The sequence below is a fragment of the Bos taurus genome, chromosome 25 (genome assembly GCF_002263795.3).
Source record: "Bos taurus isolate L1 Dominette 01449 registration number 42190680 breed Hereford chromosome 25, ARS-UCD2.0, whole genome shotgun sequence".
Classification (NCBI taxonomy): domain Eukaryota; kingdom Metazoa; phylum Chordata; class Mammalia; order Artiodactyla; family Bovidae; genus Bos; species Bos taurus.
This window is the reverse complement of record NC_037352.1, coordinates 19784936-19806270: the sequence shown is the minus strand read 5'-3', so window position 1 is coordinate 19806270 and position 21335 is coordinate 19784936. Positions and strand designations below refer to the sequence as shown.

The 21335-nt window shown below is 45.5% G+C and overlaps 1 protein-coding gene across 3 annotated transcripts in view; it reads right to left on the bottom strand.

The window, feature by feature from the left end:
• The window catches only part of VWA3A (von Willebrand factor A domain containing 3A), a 58267-nt gene that overhangs the window by 32617 nt on the left and 4315 nt on the right, over positions 1 to 21335 (bottom strand). For 2 of the 3 annotated variants that reach the window (XM_059881560.1, XM_015460347.3), the window contains exons 3-13: positions 18394 to 18481; positions 17950 to 18073; positions 17494 to 17640; positions 13870 to 13994; positions 13699 to 13776; positions 11702 to 11756; positions 7329 to 7427; positions 5179 to 5285; positions 2877 to 3002; positions 2514 to 2622; positions 2236 to 2301 (exon numbers count right to left, since the gene is read on the bottom strand). In XM_059881560.1, the coding sequence (XP_059737543.1) occupies positions 2236 to 2301; positions 2514 to 2622; positions 2877 to 3002; positions 5179 to 5285; positions 7329 to 7427; positions 11702 to 11756; positions 13699 to 13776; positions 13870 to 13994; positions 17494 to 17640; positions 17950 to 18073; positions 18394 to 18455 (1098 nt within the window). In that variant the 5' untranslated portion in view covers positions 18456 to 18481. The remainder of the gene's footprint in view (positions 1 to 2235; positions 2302 to 2513; positions 2623 to 2876; positions 3003 to 5178; positions 5286 to 7328; positions 7428 to 11701; positions 11757 to 13698; positions 13777 to 13869; positions 13995 to 17493; positions 17641 to 17949; positions 18074 to 18393; positions 18482 to 21335) is intronic. The other variant, XM_010819358.4, reaches the window with a different exon arrangement.

Here is a 21335-nt window from a genome sequence, read left to right as displayed (position 1 = left end):
TCAGGAGGAGAAGGGGATGGCATCACCGACTCGATGGACAGGAGTTTGAGTGAACTCCGGGAGTTGGTGATGGACAGGGAGGCCTGGCGTGCTGCAATTCATGGGGTCGCAAAGAGTCGGACACGACTGAGTGACTGAACTGAACTGAACTGAACTAGCTATGATAATAATTATTAAAGGACTATAACAAGTGTTGGCAAACACTGGAGAATTGGAACTTGAGGGGTGCGGGTGGAACTGTAAAATGGTGCAGCTGCTGTGAAGAACAGTTTGGTGGCTCCTCAAAAAATTAAACAGAATTACTACATGACCTAGCATTTCTACTCCTAGTTACGTACCTACAATAATTGAAAACAGGGACTCAGATACTTCACCAATAATCATACCAGTTCACAGCAGCTAAAATATCCATTGACTGATGAATGGGTAAACAAGAGGTAGTATATTCAGAAAATGGAATATTATTCAACCATAAAAAGAATTAAGTTCTGATACATGTCAGAACACAGATGCATCTTGAAAACATGATGCTGAGTGAAAAAAGATGGACACGAAATATCCACAATGGGTAAATCCCAAGAGAGGGAAAGCAGATTGACAATGAGCTGGGGCTGCAGGGGAGGGGGAATGGGGAGTAATTGTTTTAAGGGTGCAGAGTTTCCTTTTGGGGAGATGGAAGTGTTTTGGAGCTAAATAAAGGTGGTGGTTGCACAACATTGTGAGTATAAAAAGTGCCACTGTTGTTCACTTTATTTATGAGAATTTTCTCAATTTTTAAAAATTTATTTATTTATCTGGCTGCTCTGGGTCTTGGTTGTGGTATGTCAGATCTAGCTCCCTGACCAGAGATCGAACCCAGGCCCCCTGCATTGGGAGCATGGAGTCTTAGCCACTGGACCACCAGGGAAGTCCCTCAATTCTTTACAAATGAAAGGAAATCACACACACACAAAGCCAGATTTCTGGCTCTTGTTGGAAAATCAGAAGACTGGTAACACTGGGGGTCACTCCTGCAGAACAAATAAATAACGGACTAGGGCTGAGCAGAGGCGTCTCACTCATTGGGGCAAGTGCTGTTTTGTTCTTTACACTCCTTACCACTCTCTGTTCTCATTAGAATCAGTTGTAATTTTTTGTCATCTTTGCACTGTTGTTTTGCTCATAATAAAGAAAACAATGAAATTTGTTTTACCCATACCTCCACCAAGAGTGGAAAAACAACAACTAAGCCAAGAGGCTCACAGGTTTTTAAGAGAAAATATTTCTTAAACCAGCCAGTTTCATTCACTCACCCATAGTATCTTCCTAGCCCTGGAGTATGTCACTCCTACAGAGTCTGGCCAGTGAGGTAACAAGGGGTTTTGCCCAAGGAAAATGTTGCCTGACCTACACTTTGTAACACTAGAACATACTTGTGAGATGCAAATATTCATTTACTCTTGGCAATTGGTAGTTAGCAGGCAAGGCACAGCCTGTAGCTCAACAGACAGCTGGATTCTCAATCTGCCATATGGATCTACAACACACATTTGCTGTCATCTCCATTACAGACACAGAGTGTGTGATGTTATTATTAACTGCGACAAGGACTAATGGATGGATTGGTACAGAATTAACTTGCTCATTCAGAATTGATTGCTGTGTGTCTCTTGCAGTAAATGGGATCTATCTAGGAGAGAGAACTGAAGCAGCTGCTTCAGACTCAGAGCTTTGGTGGGAGCAGAGGTGGGGTGGGGCCCATGTTGATGGCAACTGGGTAGGAATTCAGAATTCTGTCAGCATGCAACCAGCTCACTGTGTGCATGCTTAGTTGCTCAGACGTGTCCAACTCTTTGCGACCCCATGGACTGTAGCCTGCCAGGCTCCTCTGTCCATGGGATTCTCCAGGCAAGAATACTGAAGTGGGTTGTCATTTCCTCCTCCAGTGGATCTTGCTGACCCAGGGATTGAACCCATGTCTCTTGCATTTGCAGGCAAATTCTTCACCACTGAGTGACCTGGGTTGCCCAATCAACTCATCATACACCCTGACAAAAGAATCTCTTGTGACTTTTTGTTGTTTCTGTTCTTCCCTCATACTCTTTTTAATCTGATTTTACTTGAGTAAACCCACTGAGTAGGGGAGAAGGGAAGCCAGTACACACAAAGAATCATTCTGGCCCAGATTCCCCAGGCACAACCTTGGAAGCAGGCAGGGATAGGAGGAGGGGGCAGTGTGTTGGCCCAAGAGCTTACCTCTGTTTCTGGGCTGTAGCAGTGATAATAGCCCCCAAAAGCTTCTACAAGGTTCTTCAGAACAGCCTATGGGGATGGAGACAGAGTCAGCCCTCCCTAGGGCAATGCCATTAGTCTTACAAGCTTTTTCCTTGTCTGAGCCTCCCAACTGGGCTGACCAATGGGAGAACTAGATACAAGGACAGTTGTATTCTAATCCATAACTTGGGGGACTCAAAGGCTGGCCCAACTCACTATCACCAATCCAAGGGAAGCCTTGAAGATTCTTGGGTACTTACAGGCGGCACCTGATCATCGCATTTGTAGGTGATGATGTGGGTAATGAGGTCCCTTCCCGTGGTAGACTGTTGGATGTAATCGGACAGGATTTCAGAAGGCTGATCTGGGCTGGGAAGAAGAAGGAAGAAGAGAAGGGGGCACTGCAGCAAGATGGTAATTCCCAAAGAACCTCTACCAAATCTAACCAGTCATCTGTGTCCCAGGTCACCTGTGTTAAGATGTAAGGCATAGTGGGCCTCAGGCCCCCTGCCATAAAAATCTGTAGATTAATGGCCTGGAAGAGTCACGCTTGATGGTCTTTTCTCGGTTTGGTTCTCCAATCCCTTCCTGGGTCTGTTATCAGCTTAGAAAAGGAGACCTACCAGCTTCCCATGATGGTCACCAGAGAATTCAGCCCCTTCAGAACGAAGACTTTTTTCAGGGCTTGTAGCAGATTGCTGCCTCTGTCCGGCTTCAGCTTTTTCACCCAAAGCTTGAGTTCCTGGAGACTAGGCAAAATGATAAAACCTAATAACAATACTCATACTAGGGACCAGGCCCGGGACAAACACAGGCTGGTGTGAGCCTAACAATAATTCTTTGATAGGGATACCTTATTCCCATTTTATAGATGAGGAAACCGAGACTCAGAGTTAGGGGATACTGTAAGCAACTGGAAATGCTGAGACTTCAATCCAGGTGTGACTCAAGGGCCTGAATTTCCAGTGACTCTGTTATGTGGGGTCTGGGACCTAGCTCCTTTCCCCTCCAACTCTTCTGGAGGCAGATCTCAGCCTGAAACATGGGGTTAATCCCCAACCCAAAGAGTCTTGAAGAGAAGACACTACAGCTGTGTGGCTACATCCCACACAGGTTGGAATACACACTACTGGGAATACAGGAAGGACTCAATTCAGAGCTCTCCTGGTTCACTGTCTCACGTGGCACTGGTGAGACAGCTCTGGTCTCCCCCTTTCTCTTTCATTCTGACATCCACCCCCCAAAAACCCCCCTCAGCTCATTGCCAGTAAGTCTCTTTCATTATTATAACGGTTGAATTTGCCTTTTTAACAAAGAGAACAAATCCCAGGCCTGGCGCCATCTCTAGTCAATAGGTTTCAAGCTGGAATTTAATCTTACTGTTTTGTCTGCGTTCATTCTATTTATTTTATAGCAACTTGCTAATTATGGCAAGTGATACAGGCTTCTCAGTTATGGCATTGATAGTTTCGTTCAGAATAAATATTGGGTTATTTTAAAAATCAATAGTACTACAAGTTGAACAGAGTAAATAATCGTACAAGTGGCAGGGATATGACAAAAATCACAAGGGAAATCCAGGAATAATTGCAGTTGAGGAACTCTTGGCTAGATGGTCTCAAGGTGACTTCCAGGTCTGACATCCTGGAGCTTTGAGGTTGAAATCATCGTTAAAAAATAAAACAAACAAACAATCTTATCTGCTGAGTACCTTCCCCATGCCAAGCACTTCCCGTGCCAACAACTCTGTGAGAAGCAGTTATCCTCACCTTATTCTGCTAATGAGAGAGTTAAAGGATGAGTCAGGATCCCCCAGTAACTGTCAGAGCTGGGATTCAAAGCCCATGCTGCCTGAACGGGCACTTCTTTACCCAGAAGGGTGCCCCTCTACAGCCAGTGCTGGACAAGGGAACCTCCGTTCCAGAAACCCAAGCATATGGCTTTCCCTGGGATCCGCTCTGTGCTTTGGAATCCAATCCTGACTACCATTTCAGAAATGTTCCCTAACTTGAGTCTCAGTTTCCTCGTCAGCAAAATTGGGATAGTAATCCTATTCCATGTGTTGGCTATAAATATTAAGTAAGAGAGTACATGTGAAGTGCCAAGCATGGTGGATAATCAAGGCTATTCCCTTCCTGGAAAAGAGATGTCTACTTTCAGGCATAACTTAGTAGAAATTCTTAGTTGTTTAGTTACATCTAAGTTGTTAAGTTGCATCTGATTCTTTGAGACCCCATGGACTGTAGCCCACCAGACCACTCTGTCCATGGGATTTCCTAGGCAAGAATGCTGGAGTGGGTTGCTATTTCCTTCTCCAGGGGATCTTGCCAACCCAGGGATTGAGCCCAAGTCTCCTGCATTGGCAGGTGGATTCTTTGCCACTGAGCCACCAGGGAAGCACTAAACAGTGGAATTGTAGGTAGCTACTAACAAGAAAGAGGCTGATCTCTGCATACTGAGAGAAAATTAGGTGCAAAGCCAAGATGAAAAAAAGTGCAATGTTCTCTTGATTATGTTTAAGTAAAAGAGGATAAACACACAGATGTATATATGTGCAAAGACTGTGGAAGTAGATTGAAGAAACTATCATTGGGAGATGAGGGAGGGGAAACTAGGGTGAGAAGGAGACTCATCTGCTATTTTTTATCCTTTTATACTGTTGTAATTTCTGAAAATCAGCATGTATCATTTTCATAATAATAAAACGATCTTTGTTAGATTTCTGGGTAGAAATGGTATCTTGTCTTTTCATTTTGTGGTGCTCGTGGGGTGATGACTTTTCCAAAAGTTATTGGCTCCCTGTGTTTCTGTTTTTGAGAACTGTCTCATTTATTTTGTGCATTAATCATCTGATAAAGACACTAACACTTTTAGGGAGGAGAATGATCAGGTAAACACCCAGGCCAAGGCCGGGCACTCACTCACCTGGAGGTGCTGACTTCTGTCGGGTTGGGCCAGAGGGCGCTGGTGGTGGCACCGAAGGACAGGATGTACAGCTTCTCTTTGTGGCTCAGCTGCTCGTCAATGAGGTTCTGGCGGGCAAGAGGACATCAGTGGCTCCCAGAGTCATATGGAGCCTGCCTTCACCTCTCATGCTGTGGTTGGGCCCTCTGGGCTGAGATGTGAACTGTGCTGAAACAGGGTCGCTTAAGACTCAGCTTAGCGGCCCCAAGTCGACATTTGCTTGCTGCCCCTGGGGTCACAGGGGTCTAGGTGGAGCACCCTAGCTGCCCATCCCAGCCTGTCCCTGGCTGTGCGTGGTCGGGGTGGGGCCTGGGTGGTCAGCCAGTTCTGGAGATTGGCTTTCACTCCCACTGACTGCAGACCCAAGATCTCTTCTGGAGCAACTGCCACACACTTGGGTCATGGGTGTGAGTGGGATGAGCACCCACTTCAGCATGTGCAATGGCTGAACCCTGACCGTGGCATTTACACGTGGCACCCAGGGAGGAGCAAAGAGGTGGGGGGCAGTGGTTGCTGTCCTGGCCGTGTGAGTTGGGGATGGAGTGATGGGTGCAGGGCCAGCCTATTGGGTGTTCTCAGGCTCAGCCTGGTGAGTATCCAACAGTAAGATAACTCTTCCCTCTCCTTCCCGGTGAGAGAGCTTATTCTTAGGTACATTGATAAGGAGACCAGGGTCCTCAAGGAGGAGGAAGGGACAAACTTTTTTTTCTACATTCTCTCATCTTAGTCACTTAAGACTTTTCTCCCCTTAAACTTTGCATTGTTATGACAACAATCTATTTCGCCTAAGACTAACTTTCTTTAAGCCCAGAGCTAATGATTGCACACCAAAACAACCCATCTTGCTCAAGGGTACGTTTTTCCTTAAGCTCTGTACTAATGATTATATAACAACAATGTATCTTGCTCAAGGGCATGTTTCTCCTTCTTAACAAAAACTTTCTGACTAATCCTGCTATCTTAAGATGTATGTTGTGGGAGTGGGCCTGGTAAGACTTTTACAACCTTGAGATACTCTTTTGATCTATTGTTGGTAACCAATTGAAAAAGTATATAAAGCCCCACTCAAACCAGCGGGGCACCCTCTGTCCCCTGCTGATGTCTATGTCAGAAGCTTTCTCTGTCCCATTTTTACTGTAATAAAACAAAGCTCTGAGTGACTGAAGCTCAGTCTTTGGTCCCAAAGAGAAATTTTCTCCTTCGGAGATCACAAATCCAACACCATTCACCATAAGCTATCATCGGCCACCTAGAAACATTACCTGTTACCGCGAACATGAGCTCTGCGTTGGTTAATACTGAACCAGCCCACCAGGGGTATCTCTGGAAACTGGGCCCTGGGGATGTTGTGAAGGGCAGTCTGCACTGACACCGGTTCCCTGACACCTGGTGAGACCAGGAACGGGGACAGGTCTGGAAACTGGCCCATCTTGATCCCTCTGTAGGATTCTGGGACCAGCTACTGCTGCTCATTCAAAGCTTAGAGGTTCCTCTAAGAAAACAGACCCTCCACATCACTTCTCAGAGACTACAGGGGCTTTTGTCAATGCCAGCCTCTTGTACTGAGCGCTTCATTGGCTTGGGCTCCTTTTGTCCTCTGGCGACCCTGTGAGGTGGCGAGAGTCATCATTCCTATTTCACAGATGAGATGACAGAGTCACACAGCCCAGAAGTGGTGGAGGTGCCTGGGATTTAGCCCTCGAGCTCTTAGCTTCTCAGTTACGACCAAAGCAACCAGGATCGCTCCTCATCAGGAAAAGGCTAGAAGCCTGTGCTGGAGTCGGTCCAACTGATTTTCGTCTCCACCACCTCTTTCCAGGGAGCACAGGCTCTTGAGACAGTTGAGTTGGTAGGGACTGCCACAGTGTGAATACTAGAGACTCACACGGCAACTGCGAATGACTCTGAGGCTGGGTTTCGCAGAACTTAACATATTTTTTTAACTGTAGGTGCTAATTAAGTGTGAACTGTTCTTTGTAAAACACTCCATTTTGCGCTTGCTATCAACAAAGCCATTAGCAAGCTCCCAAGGGAGGGTGGGGAGGAAGTAGGGATAGAGGGTGGGGAGGAGGTGGTGGTTCCAGGTACTTCTTTGTGCCGGAGAGACTTACCATGAGGTCATTTTGGAACTCCTCTTTCTGAGGGTCATTGCTGACAGCTGCCACGTCAATGAGAATGCCGACTCTGGCCCCCTTGATGAGGCCAAATGCCTAAAATCAGAGAGGGCATGCAGAACAACCAGCACAGCTCTGTTCTTCTGCAAACCTTTCACTGGGCAGCTTGTTGAAGCAGAAATTCAAGCACACCCCAGCCTCAACAAGAGGCCACAAAAGGAAGACCCGTTTTGTAGAGCAGAGTGCAAAACTAGGTGTCTTGGTTTTAGTGGTGGGCATTATCTGCTTCTATTTGTGACAACTTATTTAAAATTTTTTCCCCTTAATACTTACTGTCCACTTTTATAAAGTAATTTGTGCTCATTAAAGAAAGTTTGGAGACTGTAGAAAAGCAGCCTTTGTAAGATAGTTTGACATCTAATTACATCAGCTTATCTTATTTCATTTCCTTATATCCGTATTTATTTTCTGCCTATTCTACCAATCAAAAGCACATGTGTTAAGTTCTCTAGCTGAAGCGGTATTTCTGTGAATTTCTAATTATGTTTCTAACAGCTATTTCTAGCTACATGTCAATACTGTTTGATTCACCTCGTAACTGTTCTTCCTGTTATAGCCGCATTGTAAATTGGAATTGTCATTCATATGAAATTGATAGTTCTCTAGGGCAGTAGGTTCCTCTGGATGCTTGCCTTAAATCTTGCTTTATTGGATATCTAAGTTATTGCTCCTCCTTAAACCTGTTCCATACTTAGTTTTCCCCACCTCAGTAAATGGCATTTAACATTCACCTAGGCAATGGCACCCCACTCCAGTACTCTTGCCTGGAAAATCCCATGGACGGAGGAGCCTGGTGGCCTGCAGTCCATGGGGTTGCTAAGAGTCGGACACGACTGAGTGACTGCACTTTTACTTTTCACTTTCATGCATTGGAGAAGGAAATGGCAACCCACTCCAGTGTTCTTGCCTGGAGAACCCCAGGGATGGGGGAGCCTGGTAGAAGGCCGTCTATGGGGTTGCACAGAGTCGGACACGACTGAAGTGACTTAGCAGTAGCAGCAGCAGCAGGCACTCTGGCCCTAAACTTAGCCAATCTATCAGCAAGTCCTGCCGGTTCTGCCTCCAGACCATACCCTGAATCCGTCAGTTCTCATCCCATCCCCCTACCTGCCCCTTGGATCTAAGCCACCAACATTTCCTCCTAGATTTTGTTGTCTACGGTCAATTTATGAAGCATCCAAATGATCTTTTTGAAACCGAATTCAGATCATGTCATTCCTCTGCTTAAAAGTCTCACCTTTGGAATAAAATCTGAACTCAGCAAGGTCTTCCTGATCTGTGCCTGCCCCTAACCCCATCCGCTCTCCAAATGCACATTCTGAGCTCTTGAGACAAAGTCAAGAGCTGCATGGGCCTGCTTGCTGCTTCTGGAACAGGTCAAGTGTGTTCCTGTCTCAGGGCCTTAGCATTAGCTGTTTCCTCTGCTTGGAACATTCTGCCTTGATCTCAACATCACTCCTTCGCTCCCTTTAGGTGTCTGTTCAAATGTTTCCTCTTGGACTATCCTATTATTTAAACATCCCCTGCTTCTATCTCACCCTCTCATCCCTCATCCTGCTTTATTTTTCTTTATAGCACCACCACAAACTAACTTTGTACGTGATTTGTCCTCTCCCCCAGACTATAAATTCCATGAAAGTGGGAGCTTTGTACTGCTGCTGCTGCTAAGTCACTTTAGTCGTGTCTGGCTCTGTACGACCCCATAGACAGCACCCACCAGGCTCCCCCGTCCCTGGGATTCTCCAGGCAAGAACGCTGGAGTGGGTTGCCATTTCCTTCTCCAATGCATGAAAGTGAAAAGTGAAAGTGAAGTTGCTCAGTTGTGTCCGACCCTTAGCGACCCCATGGACTGCAGCCTACCAGGCTCCTCCATCCATGGGATTTTCCAGGCAAGAGTACTGGAGTGCGGTGCCATTGCCTTCTCCAGAGCTTTGTACTAGTCATGTTTGAATCCCCAGTCCTGGAAAAAGTGTCTGATATGCTGTAATCACTCAAACAATATTTGTTCATCTAAAAACAGATGAAGCTTCCCAGGACATTGCCAATTTTCAGGGGCCAGAAGGAGTTCAAATTTGGGGCCAGTTCTATCCTTTAAAATTTTGAGAAAGCTGACTTTAGAGCTTTAATAATTGACAAATGCATTCCCTTAAACCTAGCCATTGAAATTCTAGAAATTTATCCCAGAGAAAAAACTGGAAGAGTACATGAGAGGGAACTGGAACCCAGTTAGCCCTAATTTTTTAGGGCTAGATAGCCCTAAATTTTTTCAAGAGAAGACTAAAGGGAGTGAAATAGCAGGATTTTAAAATCTTGACAACTAATTTAAAAAATATGTAAAACTATTGAGGCCAAGAAAAACAGGTTGTAGGGCCAGATCTGCCTGCAAGCCACTGGTTTATAACCTCTGCTTTTATCCTCTGCAGACATGCAAACAGACACCCAGGGAGGTGTGGTTTTGCTGACAGCAGACTCCAGAACTGCGTCCAGTGATGGACTATGCATCACGTCAGGTGTGGAAGCACCCAGAAGACTCATGAGTTGATTTCCAAGTGATTGCTACCTTGGAATCCAATTGGGGCTTATTCCCTGGCTCCTCAATAACTCCATCGGAAAAGGATAAAGGGAAGAAGGACCCAACCAGCAATCCCTGCCCCTCTGTCGAAAGTGCCAGGACAAGTGTGATGGGAGTAGCTGGGTGAGAGAGCTGTGTTCCCTGAACTGATGTTTACGGAGAAGGTGAGGCTCTTGTCCCTCTCTGCCTGTGTTACCGCGACCGACCAGAGGGGGCGTGCTACAGCTGGAGATGTGCATCTGTCGACCTGTCTTAAGCGAGAGAAGAGGGTTCTAGATCTGAGATGTAGACTACACCCTGGAATCGGCTCAGGCAGCTCGCCTGTATTGTCACCTACTGGGCTTGTATACAGGTGGGGTTTGGGGCTGGGGAGCATGAATTTCAGCACTCACCTATCTCAGGCTTTAAAACAAGACTTTGGTATTGGACTTCCCTGGTGGTCCAGTGGTTAGGAATCTGCCTACCAATGCAGGGGACATGGGTTCAATCCCTGGTCTGGGAAGATTTCACATGCTACGGGGCAATTAAGCCTGTGTACCACAACTACTGAAATCCGCAAGAGCAACTACTGAATTCTGCAATAAGAGAGGCCTACATACTGCACTCAAGAATAGCCCCCATTTGCCGCAGCTAGAGAAAACCCATGGACAGCAACAAAGACCCAGCACAACCAAAAATAAATTAGAAGTAAATAAATAAATAAAGAGTTGAGGATTGCTTGTCACATCATCACATCATGCAGTTAGTCAGTCATGTTTGACTCTTTGCCACCTCATTGTTCGCCAGACTCCTCTGTCCATGGGATTTTCCAGGGAAGAATACTGGAGTGGGTTGCAGGTTCCTTCTCCGGGGGATCTTCCTGACCTAGGGATGGAACCCGGTCTCCCACATTGCAGGCAGATTTTTTACCATCTGAGTGACCAGGGAAGCCACAAGTTGGCTAAGGATTGCCTAGGGTGAAAGCAACGGTGGGCCAGAAAGGCAGCAATTGGAAGAACATAGGCTAAAACAAATAAGAAAGCAAAGTGAAGGTTAATTTGCTTATGAACACCCTTCTTCCCTTTGGGCCTGAGGAAAACATTTAATCAAACTTTCATAAGTTCTGTCTGGATGATCAGCCTTAGCTGTAAATCTCACTAAAGGCCTGACCTTAAATGGTCCAGGGGAGCTTCAGCTGTTCTCACCCAGGATGTTTCCTGTCCTGGTAACAGCTCTCTGGCTTTCCATGTGCAACCATCTGTCTCCCTTTCTCAGTCTGTGATGTTTGGGGAGAGCCCACCCATTCTCCCCAACTACCCTGACCCCTGTCTTTCCCCAGGAGTGAGCACTAGTTCCAGGCCTAAGCAGGTAGTGTATCTCACTCCGTTGGCTATAGTGATTGGTCTAAATTGGCCCAGAGAGAGTCAGTCCCAGGACTTGGGAGGGTGCAGTGGGAAAGGAAGGCCACCACTACAGTGACATATAAGCTGAGAGCTGCTGGTGACCCCATCTTCCCAAGACTGGGGAGAGCCTTATGGAGGGTAAAACCAACCCAGAGGAAAGCAGAGCTCAGAGACAAAGAATAACATCATTTGAACCCTAGGATACAGCTGTGTTTGGGCTTTTCATTTCTGTAGGTCTAGAAAGTCCTTTTTTAGCTTTGGTTAATGTAAATTGGAGGTCTGTTACTTGCAGCAGAAAGGGTTCTAACAAATACAGATGTAATGACGGAAAGGAGGCAAAGAAAGAAATCTATTACCTTCTTGCTGTTTTCTGTGAGCCACTGAATTCTCTGTTGATAGAGTTCAATAGCTCTGTTAAAACACCAGGAAGACTTGTCACCCAAGGTCAGTTCCAGCACCGAGCAATGCCCACTCACATACTGAAGGAAAATGCAGTGGGAATTTTTTTCTTTTAATGTGTCTAAGGCACTGGGAGAATATAAGGCAAAATCTAGCCCAGAAAAAACTGAAGGTCTTTGTTTGCTGGGGCAAATGATGAGGGGGGATTGTGGAAAGGTCTCTTAGTGTTGCAGCAAGCACTGTAAACGGTGGAGCCAGAGGTGGGCTTCAAGGGAGGGTCAGTCTGTGCGGGATGGGGGAGGGTTCTCATGAGGAAGGTGGAAGAACATTCTTGCTCTTCTCAAATCTGTGTCTTCTCAGGTGAGACTTCTAGTCACTTGGACATAATCATAAGTGCACAACTGAGACTGCTCAGTGTCGGTTTCTCAGTGGATTGATGAACAAAAAATTTTGTTTTTGAATAGTAAGTGGCCAGGGGAACTTCTAGAGTTTCCCTCATTGCAGACTATTCCTATGGCTATTTGAAGATCAGCCTGTAACAGGTGCTCAAGTGAAGGGCTCAGTCATCTGAATTTAACTGAATTGCCCTCACTGAGGTAGGTGGGATTTGGGGGCCCAGAAATGGGCCTCTGGGCATGAACTCATGGATGGGGAGCAGTGGGCAGAGTCATAAGACACACAAGTAGGTGCAGGCAAAGAGCATGACCTCCATGATGAGATGTTCTTGTCTTTGAGACCCAGCTTTGTTGTTTACTAGCTGTGTGACTTGGACAGGTATGGTAAACTCTGCAGTTTCAACATCTCCAATGTGAAGATAATAATAAGACTTTATTCAAGTCAATTTGCTGAAATTTACTTTACTTGAAACTAATTCTCTGAAAATCAATTTCCCAAATGACCAGTTAACTGAACAGAACATTCCTTAGAATGCTGGATTCACAATTAAAACCAATCAACCAAAAATACTACAGAAATCTTTAAAATCTGTTTAAACTTCCAACTCAATAAAATATGCTATAAAAGTTACAGTTAAAATGCTTTGATAAATTTGACAAATTGGTCACTCAGCAATTGATTTTCCATTAACTGTCTTGAGAATAATGCTATTTTTTGAGTCATGAAGATTAAATAAGATAATGCGTACAGCCTTTAGCAGAATTCCTGACACATGAATAACTGTTGGTTCTTGATTATTATTCTAGCCTTTGAAGAAATCTCAGGCAAGCAGTAATCAAGCAAGCAATTGCTACACAGGGGATGGAGCTAACAAAATCTAGTTTGGGGAAATTCCATGGTGGTTCAGGAATTAGGACACTGCTCTTTCGCTGCTGAGGGCCTGGGTTCGATTCCTGATCGGGGAACTAGGATGCCACAGGCTGTGAAGTGAGGCCGAAAAAAGTAAAGAGAAGCTTTAAAAAAAATCTGGTTTAGGGACTTCCCTGATGGTCCAGTGGTTAAGACTTTGCCTTCCTATGCAAGGGGTGCGAGTTCAACCTCTGGTTGGGGAACTAAGATCCCATATACCTTATGACCCAAAAACCAAAATGCAAAACAGAAGTAATATTGTAACAAATTCAATAAAGACTTTAAAAATGGCCCACATTAAAACAAACAAACAAACAAACACTGGTTTGGAAGTGGGGGGACCTGAATATTTTTAACATACATCTGTAAAGATATGAACCCAATCAATCTGTCACTTCTTAATTGTTACACATCAGATGAGGCAGTGAGGTTTCATCCAAAGGGGCCATGGGTTTTAAGAGGGTGAGAAAAACTGATATAGTTCAACCTTCTTTATTTGAAAAAAGAAGACATTGGAGCCAGAAGTGGGAAGAGAACTGTCCACAGGCCCAACAGAGCCTGTCGTTTGAACAAAGTCACTTTCAGAGAGCTGAAACCAGGTAATTCTTGAGCTCTGGGCTTGTTGGGAGGACATGAGAAACGTACTTACTCAGAAAGCTTGGCTTCAAATTGGTGGACGGTCTGGGTGGGGAAGTGCATTTTCTTCGTGACACTGCTGGCCTCCTCCCTGAAGAAGCAAAGTCTCATGAAAGGGTCTCTTGGGCTCAGGAGGCTGGATGTGTCTCACAGGCTTGGGGGAGGGGAGTGGCTTCCGACTTACAGCACGGCTGTGCCCTGGCATAGCAGGTCAGCCAAAGTGAGTTTCTTAGACTTTAAACTGTGCGCTGAAAGCCAATCTTCTGAATTCTCCCAGACTGAAGGCTGGGTCTCATCCCCCTGCAGCCTCTGTGAAACAGAAGCCAGAATCAGGGAGAAAACAGTGAAAAGAGAAGGCAAAGCTCAGGGTGTTTTAGGTCCCTCCACGGGGACCCCCAGGGGGTGCCAGCCTGACTGGTCCTACCCAAGAGAGTCTGTTCAGGAACTCGCCTTGCTGAGGCAACAGATGTGTGCAGAGAGGCCTGTGTTGTGGGCCACCTGCCCCTGATCATACTGGTGCCCATCCCTCACCTCATCCCCAGTATGTCCCCAGAGGAGTCAAGGGGTCACTCCCCGCATCCTGCCTTGTGAGAGACTGAATACACGGACACACAGTTGCTAGACCCCGCGTGACTACAGAACTCTGACCCACAACCTCTGTAGCAACCAGTCCATGGAGACAAACCGTAACCTCTCCAGCAACTGGATCAGGAGGTCAGGACTGTGACGGGGCTGCCACCGTTCCTATGTTCAGCCCTTTTCAGCTCAGGACCAGCCAGAGAAAGCCAAACATGCTCCCAAACCAATCACAGGAGATACCCAGCTTCTAGTGAGCTCATCTCTGGCTTCTGTGTGCTTGCTCCTTCAGGGCACACCTGACGCTTCCTCATTCTTTTCACTCTAAAGTTTACCTATTTCCCTGTCTGCCTTTGAGTCTTTGCCAAACACAAGTGATGGTGGTGTGTTTATTTCTGTATTTGCATTCTCTGTATCTTTTCAGATATATGAGTTTTGCCTCCGTCTCAGTCTGAGGGATCCTCCACAAATATTTGTTGACTAATGGAAGAGGGAATAAGTTTCCCTGTCTATTCCAGAGGCCAGAACCAAGAGCAGAGGATAGAAATTTTAGCGGAAGAATTTCCTAGTCATCACAGGAGTCTGCCATGAAATGAACAAGCCTCCTTGCTTGTGCCTGGTGATGCCTGTGTCACTTACATAATGCTAAGCTCAGGATGTGGGTGGTGGCCTTGGTGATAGAGCTGAAGTCATTGACAGCAAGCATTCAACATCGCTGATACGTTCTGGGAGCCAGAAGGTGGGAGAGAGCTGACATAAGGCTCGGAGCCCGTTTTCCTTGTTCTGAGCCCTGTTTTGAGGTGCTAGGGCTGCAGTGTGAACAAGATAGAAATGTTCCTGTCTTCTTAGAGCTCACATTCTAGTGTGGACAGAGGGTCAGTAAAGAAAAGCAAAATCAATGTACATAATTTTAGCAAGGAACAGTTATATTAAGAAAGTGGGGCAAGGGAATGTGACAGAAAACGACTAGGGTGGAGATGCGGAGTCGCTTTAGCTGAGATGGGAGTCAGAGAAGGTCCTTCTGGAAGTTCAGGAGGCAGCCCGGTGCGACCCTGGGAATGCACATTCCAGGCAGAGGCAGACCTGGGGCTGGGTCAGAGTTCTCCCAGAACAGAAAGGTGAACACGGTGACTGGAGTGTGCAGTGGACACAGGGTATGTGTGACACGAGAGGAGCCTGGAAAGGTGCAAGGCCTGGCGCAGACAGGGATTCTGTGAGAGCTTCCAGCACAAGCACCATTGTTTGAATGAATCAATGGGCCTTACATGTTGCCAGGGTTGGCCATCACTCGGGGTAAGGAATCCCATCGTCAGGGGAGGCTGGCTCAGACCCACAGTGAGAAACCACCCTGCCGTGTCCGATGATTGTGGAAAAGACATGCACTGCTTAGCCCGCCGCGGCCCTGTCTACACCCAAGGATGGCTTTGCCCGTCTCCTGTGCACCTGCTGAAACCCTGAGTGAGTCCTGCTCGGGCTTGTCTTTGTTGGGCTGTTGCTGCAGAGGGTGAGGTGGTGGACAAGGGGATGCAATTATCTGCTGTGGCTGACTGAGCTGCATTAGACAGAATTAGATCCGATAGAGGATTCTGAAGGAGGAACGGGCAGAGGAAGTGAGAGGAAAGAAGGGGGTGCAGTCCTAGGCCTCCCACTTACTAGCTTGTGATGCTGGGCAAGCCATGCATCTCCTTCTTCACCAAACAGTGCTTAACAATGACTCTTGTTTCCACTCAGATTTGGTGGACAGAAGACTACAGTCCATGGAATCGCAAGGAGTTGAACTTGACTGAGTGACCAACACACACACACAGGAGATAACGAACAAATGGACAGTGAAAATAAACTGCTGCTGCCCTATTCCAACTAGATAGCATTGGCTGCCCTACATCTGTGCCTGAGGCCTGCTCACCCTCTGTTTCAAAAGGAAATTAGCAACTGTTAAACACTAATAATTAGAGCAAACACTTAATAGCGCTGCTTTAATGCGACAAGCACTTCACATATATTATTTATGTCTGTGAAATAGGTTTCATCATTGATAACCTCATTTAACTGACTAGGAAACTGAAGTACTGAGAATTAAGTAATTTGTTCAAAGTCACACAGCTAGTAAGTGGTGGATTCAGACCCAAGCAGTATAGCTTGAGTCATGCGCACAATCATCATACTATATGGCCTTTAAATTTACCACCAAACTCTGACTATCTTTGTGAAGGATCGAGAGAGAACTGACTGAAAAGACAATTTTCTCATTATTTCTCTCCGCTAATTAATGTCGCCCCTGTAATCTTAGGCCCAGCCCCACACTTAGGGAGCTGCTGCTCTGCATCATGTAACCACTAGATGTCACTCTTCTCATCTTTCAGGACAACCATCTCCCTAGTTTGTAACGGAAACAGGTAGACTTCCCATTCAGCTTTTTCTTCTATTTTACTTGCATTTGAAATGCTCCATCATGCTTTAGGACATGGATTTTGTATTGTTGATATTTGAAGAGCTAATATTAAATACAGGCTTCCCTGGTGGCTCAGTTTTAAAGAACCCACCTGCCAATACAGGAGACTCGGGTTCAATCCCTGGATCAGGAAGATCCCCTGGAGAAGGGAATGACAACCCACTCCAGTATTCTTGCCTGGGAAATGCCATGGACAGAGGAGCCAAGGAGTGGCAAAGAGTCGGACACGACTGAGCATCTGAGCACCATTAAACACATTATGGATTTTGACTGTAGACATACTGATTACACGCTAAAGGGTGTGCTTGACATACAGAGTACGATCTTTGTTGGGGCAATCCATTCTCTCTTTCCCACTGCAATTTGTGAGGTAAATGAGGCCCCGGTTGTGGCTGATAAGTAAGAGTGGTCCTTGTACACCTGGGAAGTCATGTATTTGATAAGAAATTAGGTGAAATAGATACTCACAGGATCAACATCTAAGGTCACTGAGAGAATGCTTCAGAATCTCCAGACTCTACTGACCTTTGCTCATTTCCTTGTAATTAAACTTGCTTTCCTGTTAGTGCCAATACTTGAGAAAAGTAAAACACAACTATTTTCCTGATTTTTAACCACCAGCATTAAAATTGTATTGTTTTTGACTGATTATCATTTCAAAAGATTTTTGTTAAACTCTAGTATGGGTAGAGAGTTATGGGCCAGACTTGCGCGGACAGCCCCCCGATGACAATTGTTTCTACGGTAGAGTGAGCTGTGAGTTCTAGACAATCCACTCACCACCGCAAGAAGACAGCTCATCAACACGATGAGAGTCACCAAGACCACAGTACTGGTTATTCTAGAGGTTAATTCTCCTGCCGCAACTCTCTCGCTCCAATAGCACTTCCCAAAACTGAATTTTGGATTTAGATTTTTTAGGAAATCCTACAAGAAAAACAAATCTCAGGAAGGAGCATCTTAGAATTAAATTCCTTAGTCTTCAAGCTTTGATAACAAGGACAGCATCTTCACACCCTCCTGAATATTTGATGATATGGCCAAGAAGGCTATACTGTTTCTATAAATAGCATAGAGATTCTTTAGTAATTTTTAAAGACAGGAGACTAGAGATGAATTCTTAACTAGTCCTGAGATCCTACATGAAGAAAGAAATACCCAGAATTTAACACAGTCTGCATTCCCGGCTATGATTTGTGAGCACGGCTGCACAGTAGAAGCACTTATGGTTTTTACCAGTAAGTCCTGTGTCTGGTTAACGTGCGTAACCAGGAGTCCATTGTCTAGCTTTTGGTCAAGTTCGTTGATATTCTTCTGGTTCAACTGCTTCTGTGGATCTCTGTCATTGCTTCTCCTCATGCTACAAAACACAAAGTCATTTGGTCAATGCCCTGGTGCCAGACGTTGATGCCAGACTGTCAGGGCCTGCAGAAGCATTTTTATTTCTGTGTAGTAACTGGGGGAGTTTCTTGTGTAGATCTTGATAAAATGTGGATGCCAAGTTCATAAGACATGTTATTTTATTGTTTTGGTAGTTAGGTAACTGAAGCCCTCAGGTGTAAGATGATGCAATTATCATTTACCCAGTCTCCCTTAAAGGCACGTATTTCCCCCTCAACTCTCATGAAAAAAAAAATGTTATTGTTGTTGCTTTCATTTGGAAAAATCAGAGATGCTTACCAGTGGTTTTCCAGAAATGTACTGTCTTGACCGTGGAAGACATCACTAATTTGTGTGGCCATTGTAAAAACATCCAGTGCTTATTTTCCTAGAGAGCAAAATAATACCAGAAAGGGATGAGTGCAACACGTAGACAATGGCCTTGGAGGGCATCTATATGCAGCTCAACTCTTCTTTAATTCATTCATTCAGTAAGCCCTCATTGAACGCCTACTTGATGCGTTTCTCAACTTCAGAGTTTCTGACGTTTTGGACGATTCTTTGTCATGGGGTCGTCCTATGCACTGAAGAATGCTCTACCTATCAGACGCCAGGAGCGTCCCTGCCCCTTGGGTTGTAACAACAGCAACTGCTGCTGCTGCTGCTGCTGCTGCTAAGTCGCTTCAGTCGTGTCTGACTCTTAGCGACCCCATGGACTGCAGCCTACCAGGCTCCTCTGTCCATGGGATTTTACAGGCAAGAGTACTGGAGTGGGGTGCCACTGCCTTCTCCAAATACTGTCTCTAAGCATGGCCTAATGTCTCCAGGGAGCATAGTCGTCCCCAGCTGACAATCATGGAGCTAGACATTGTCCTTGTCCTGCCAGAAGGAGAGACTGATGTTAAAAATTAAATATAGTAGGGGCTTCCCTTGTGGCTCAATGGTAAAGAATCTGCCTGCCAATGCAGAAGACACAGGTTCAACCCCTGGTCCAGGAAATTCCCACATGCCATAGAACAACTAAGCCCTCACACCACAACTACTGAGCCTGCGCTCTAGAGCCCAGGAGCCACAACTACTGAGCTCTCGAGCCCGAGAGCCTGTGCTCCAAACAAGAGAAGCCACTGCACGGCAACTAGAGAGTAGGCCCCGCTCGCCCAAACTAGAGAAAGCCTGTGCAGCAGTGAAGACCCAGGGCAGCCAAAATAAATAAATGAATTTAAAAAATTAAATATAGTAATAACAAATTGTAGAACGTGTTGTGAAGGAAGGATAGAGAGTAATCAGGAATCTCCTTTGCGTAGGTAAGGTGGTCAGTGAAGGTGTCTTTTGAGCTTAGACCTTTTTGTTGTGGTTAATTTTTGGCCCATGGTATGTGGGCCCTTAGCTCACCAACCAGGGATCTAACTCCCTGAACTGGAAGGTGGAGTCAACCACTGGACCACCAGGGGAGGCTTGAGCTTAGGCTTTCTTGAAGGATGAAAAGGAGGTGGCCGTGGTGAAGTCTGGCAGAGAGGACAGCAAGTGAACTAGGCAGAGAAGACAACAAGTGCCCATAACGATTTAGAGGATGAGGGAGTGGAGAGGGAAAACATTAAGATGAGGCCGAGTTTTTCCTCTGACAACTGCCACTCAGAGGGTGGGTCCCTGCAGCTACTGCTCGCAGCTTATGGGGGTCAGTAGACGTGGGCCTGACAGATCAATCAGATCCTCCCTCTGGGAGTTCAGAATGAAGAGCTGTGAGGCCACCATGTACATTGAGAAGCAGGGAAAGACCATCTTCAGAGCCAAGTTGAGGGCAGGGCCATTCCCGGCCTTGGTTTCCCTGGGGCCTTTCTCTCCTGGCTTCTTCCTTTCTCTGCTCCTTCCTAGTCTCTTTTGCAGGCTCACCTCTACCTGAGCATTTTAAGTTGGTGTTCCTCAAGGATAAATCATGCACACAGGTCTCCTCTCACTTTCTCCTCTTTTCCTAGGCAAACATCCTTGTCCTTGACTTCAACTGTCATCTGTATATCAGTGACTCCCCATTGTACGTCAAAAGCCTAGACCTCTCACTTTGACTCCAGACCTTGTGTTCAATTACATTGAATATTTCCATGTGGAGCAACTTAAACTCAGCATGTCCAAGACTGAATTCAAATTTTCTACACACTAGCCTCTGGTCTTTGTTCCCTAACTTAGAGAAAAGAACCACCATCCATCTACTTATATGAGTCAGAAATGAATTATTCTTGATAACCTCATTCCGCATATCCTCTCTATCATCTAATCTTGCTTTTTTTTCCCTTTTTTTGGCCATGCTGTGCCACATGTGGGATCTTACTTCTACCACCAGAGATCGAACCTGTGCCCCCTGCAGTGGAAGCCAGAGTCCTAACCACCAGACTGTCAGGGAAGTCCCTAATCTTGTAAATTTTACCTCTCTCAAATCTCACCACTTCTGTCTCCACTGACATTTCTCACATCTAGGCCACTGTCACCTGTGCCATAGATGACTGCAGTAGATCCTAACTGGCCTCCCTATATCCCTTCAAATCTCTTCTCACTGAAGTCAGAGTGATTTTTTTTTTTTTTTTAGTTTTCTGAATGTTGAACTTTTTTTTTTTTTTTTTGTAACAGACTTTCAGATTTATTTATTTTTTTCCCATACATGATATTATACATGTTTCAATGCTATTCTCCCAAATCTCCCCACCCTCTCCCTCTCCCACAGAGTCCATAAGACTGATCTATACATCGGTGTCTCTTTTGCTGTCTCGTACACAGGGTTATTGTTACCATCTTTCTAAATTCCATATATATGCGTTAGTATACTGTATTGGTGTTTTTCTTTCTGGCTTACTTCACTCTGTATAATAGGTTCCAGTTTTATCCATCTCATTAGAACTGATTCAAATGTATTCTTTTTAATGGCTGAGTAGTACTCCATTGTGTATATGTACCATAGCTTTCTTATCCATTCATCTGCTGATGGGCATCTAGGTTGCTTCCATGTCCTGGCTATTATAAACAGTGCTGTGATGAACATTGGGGTACACGTGTCTCTTTCCCTTCTGGTTTCCTCAGTGTGTATGCCCAGCAGTGGGATTGCTGGATCATAAGGCAGTTCTATTTCCAGTTTTTTAAGGAATCTCCACACTGTTCTCCATAGTGGCTGTACTAGTTTGCATTCCCACCGTGTAAGAGAGTTCCCTTTTCTCCACACCCTCTCCAGCATTTATTGCTTGTAGACTTTTGGATCG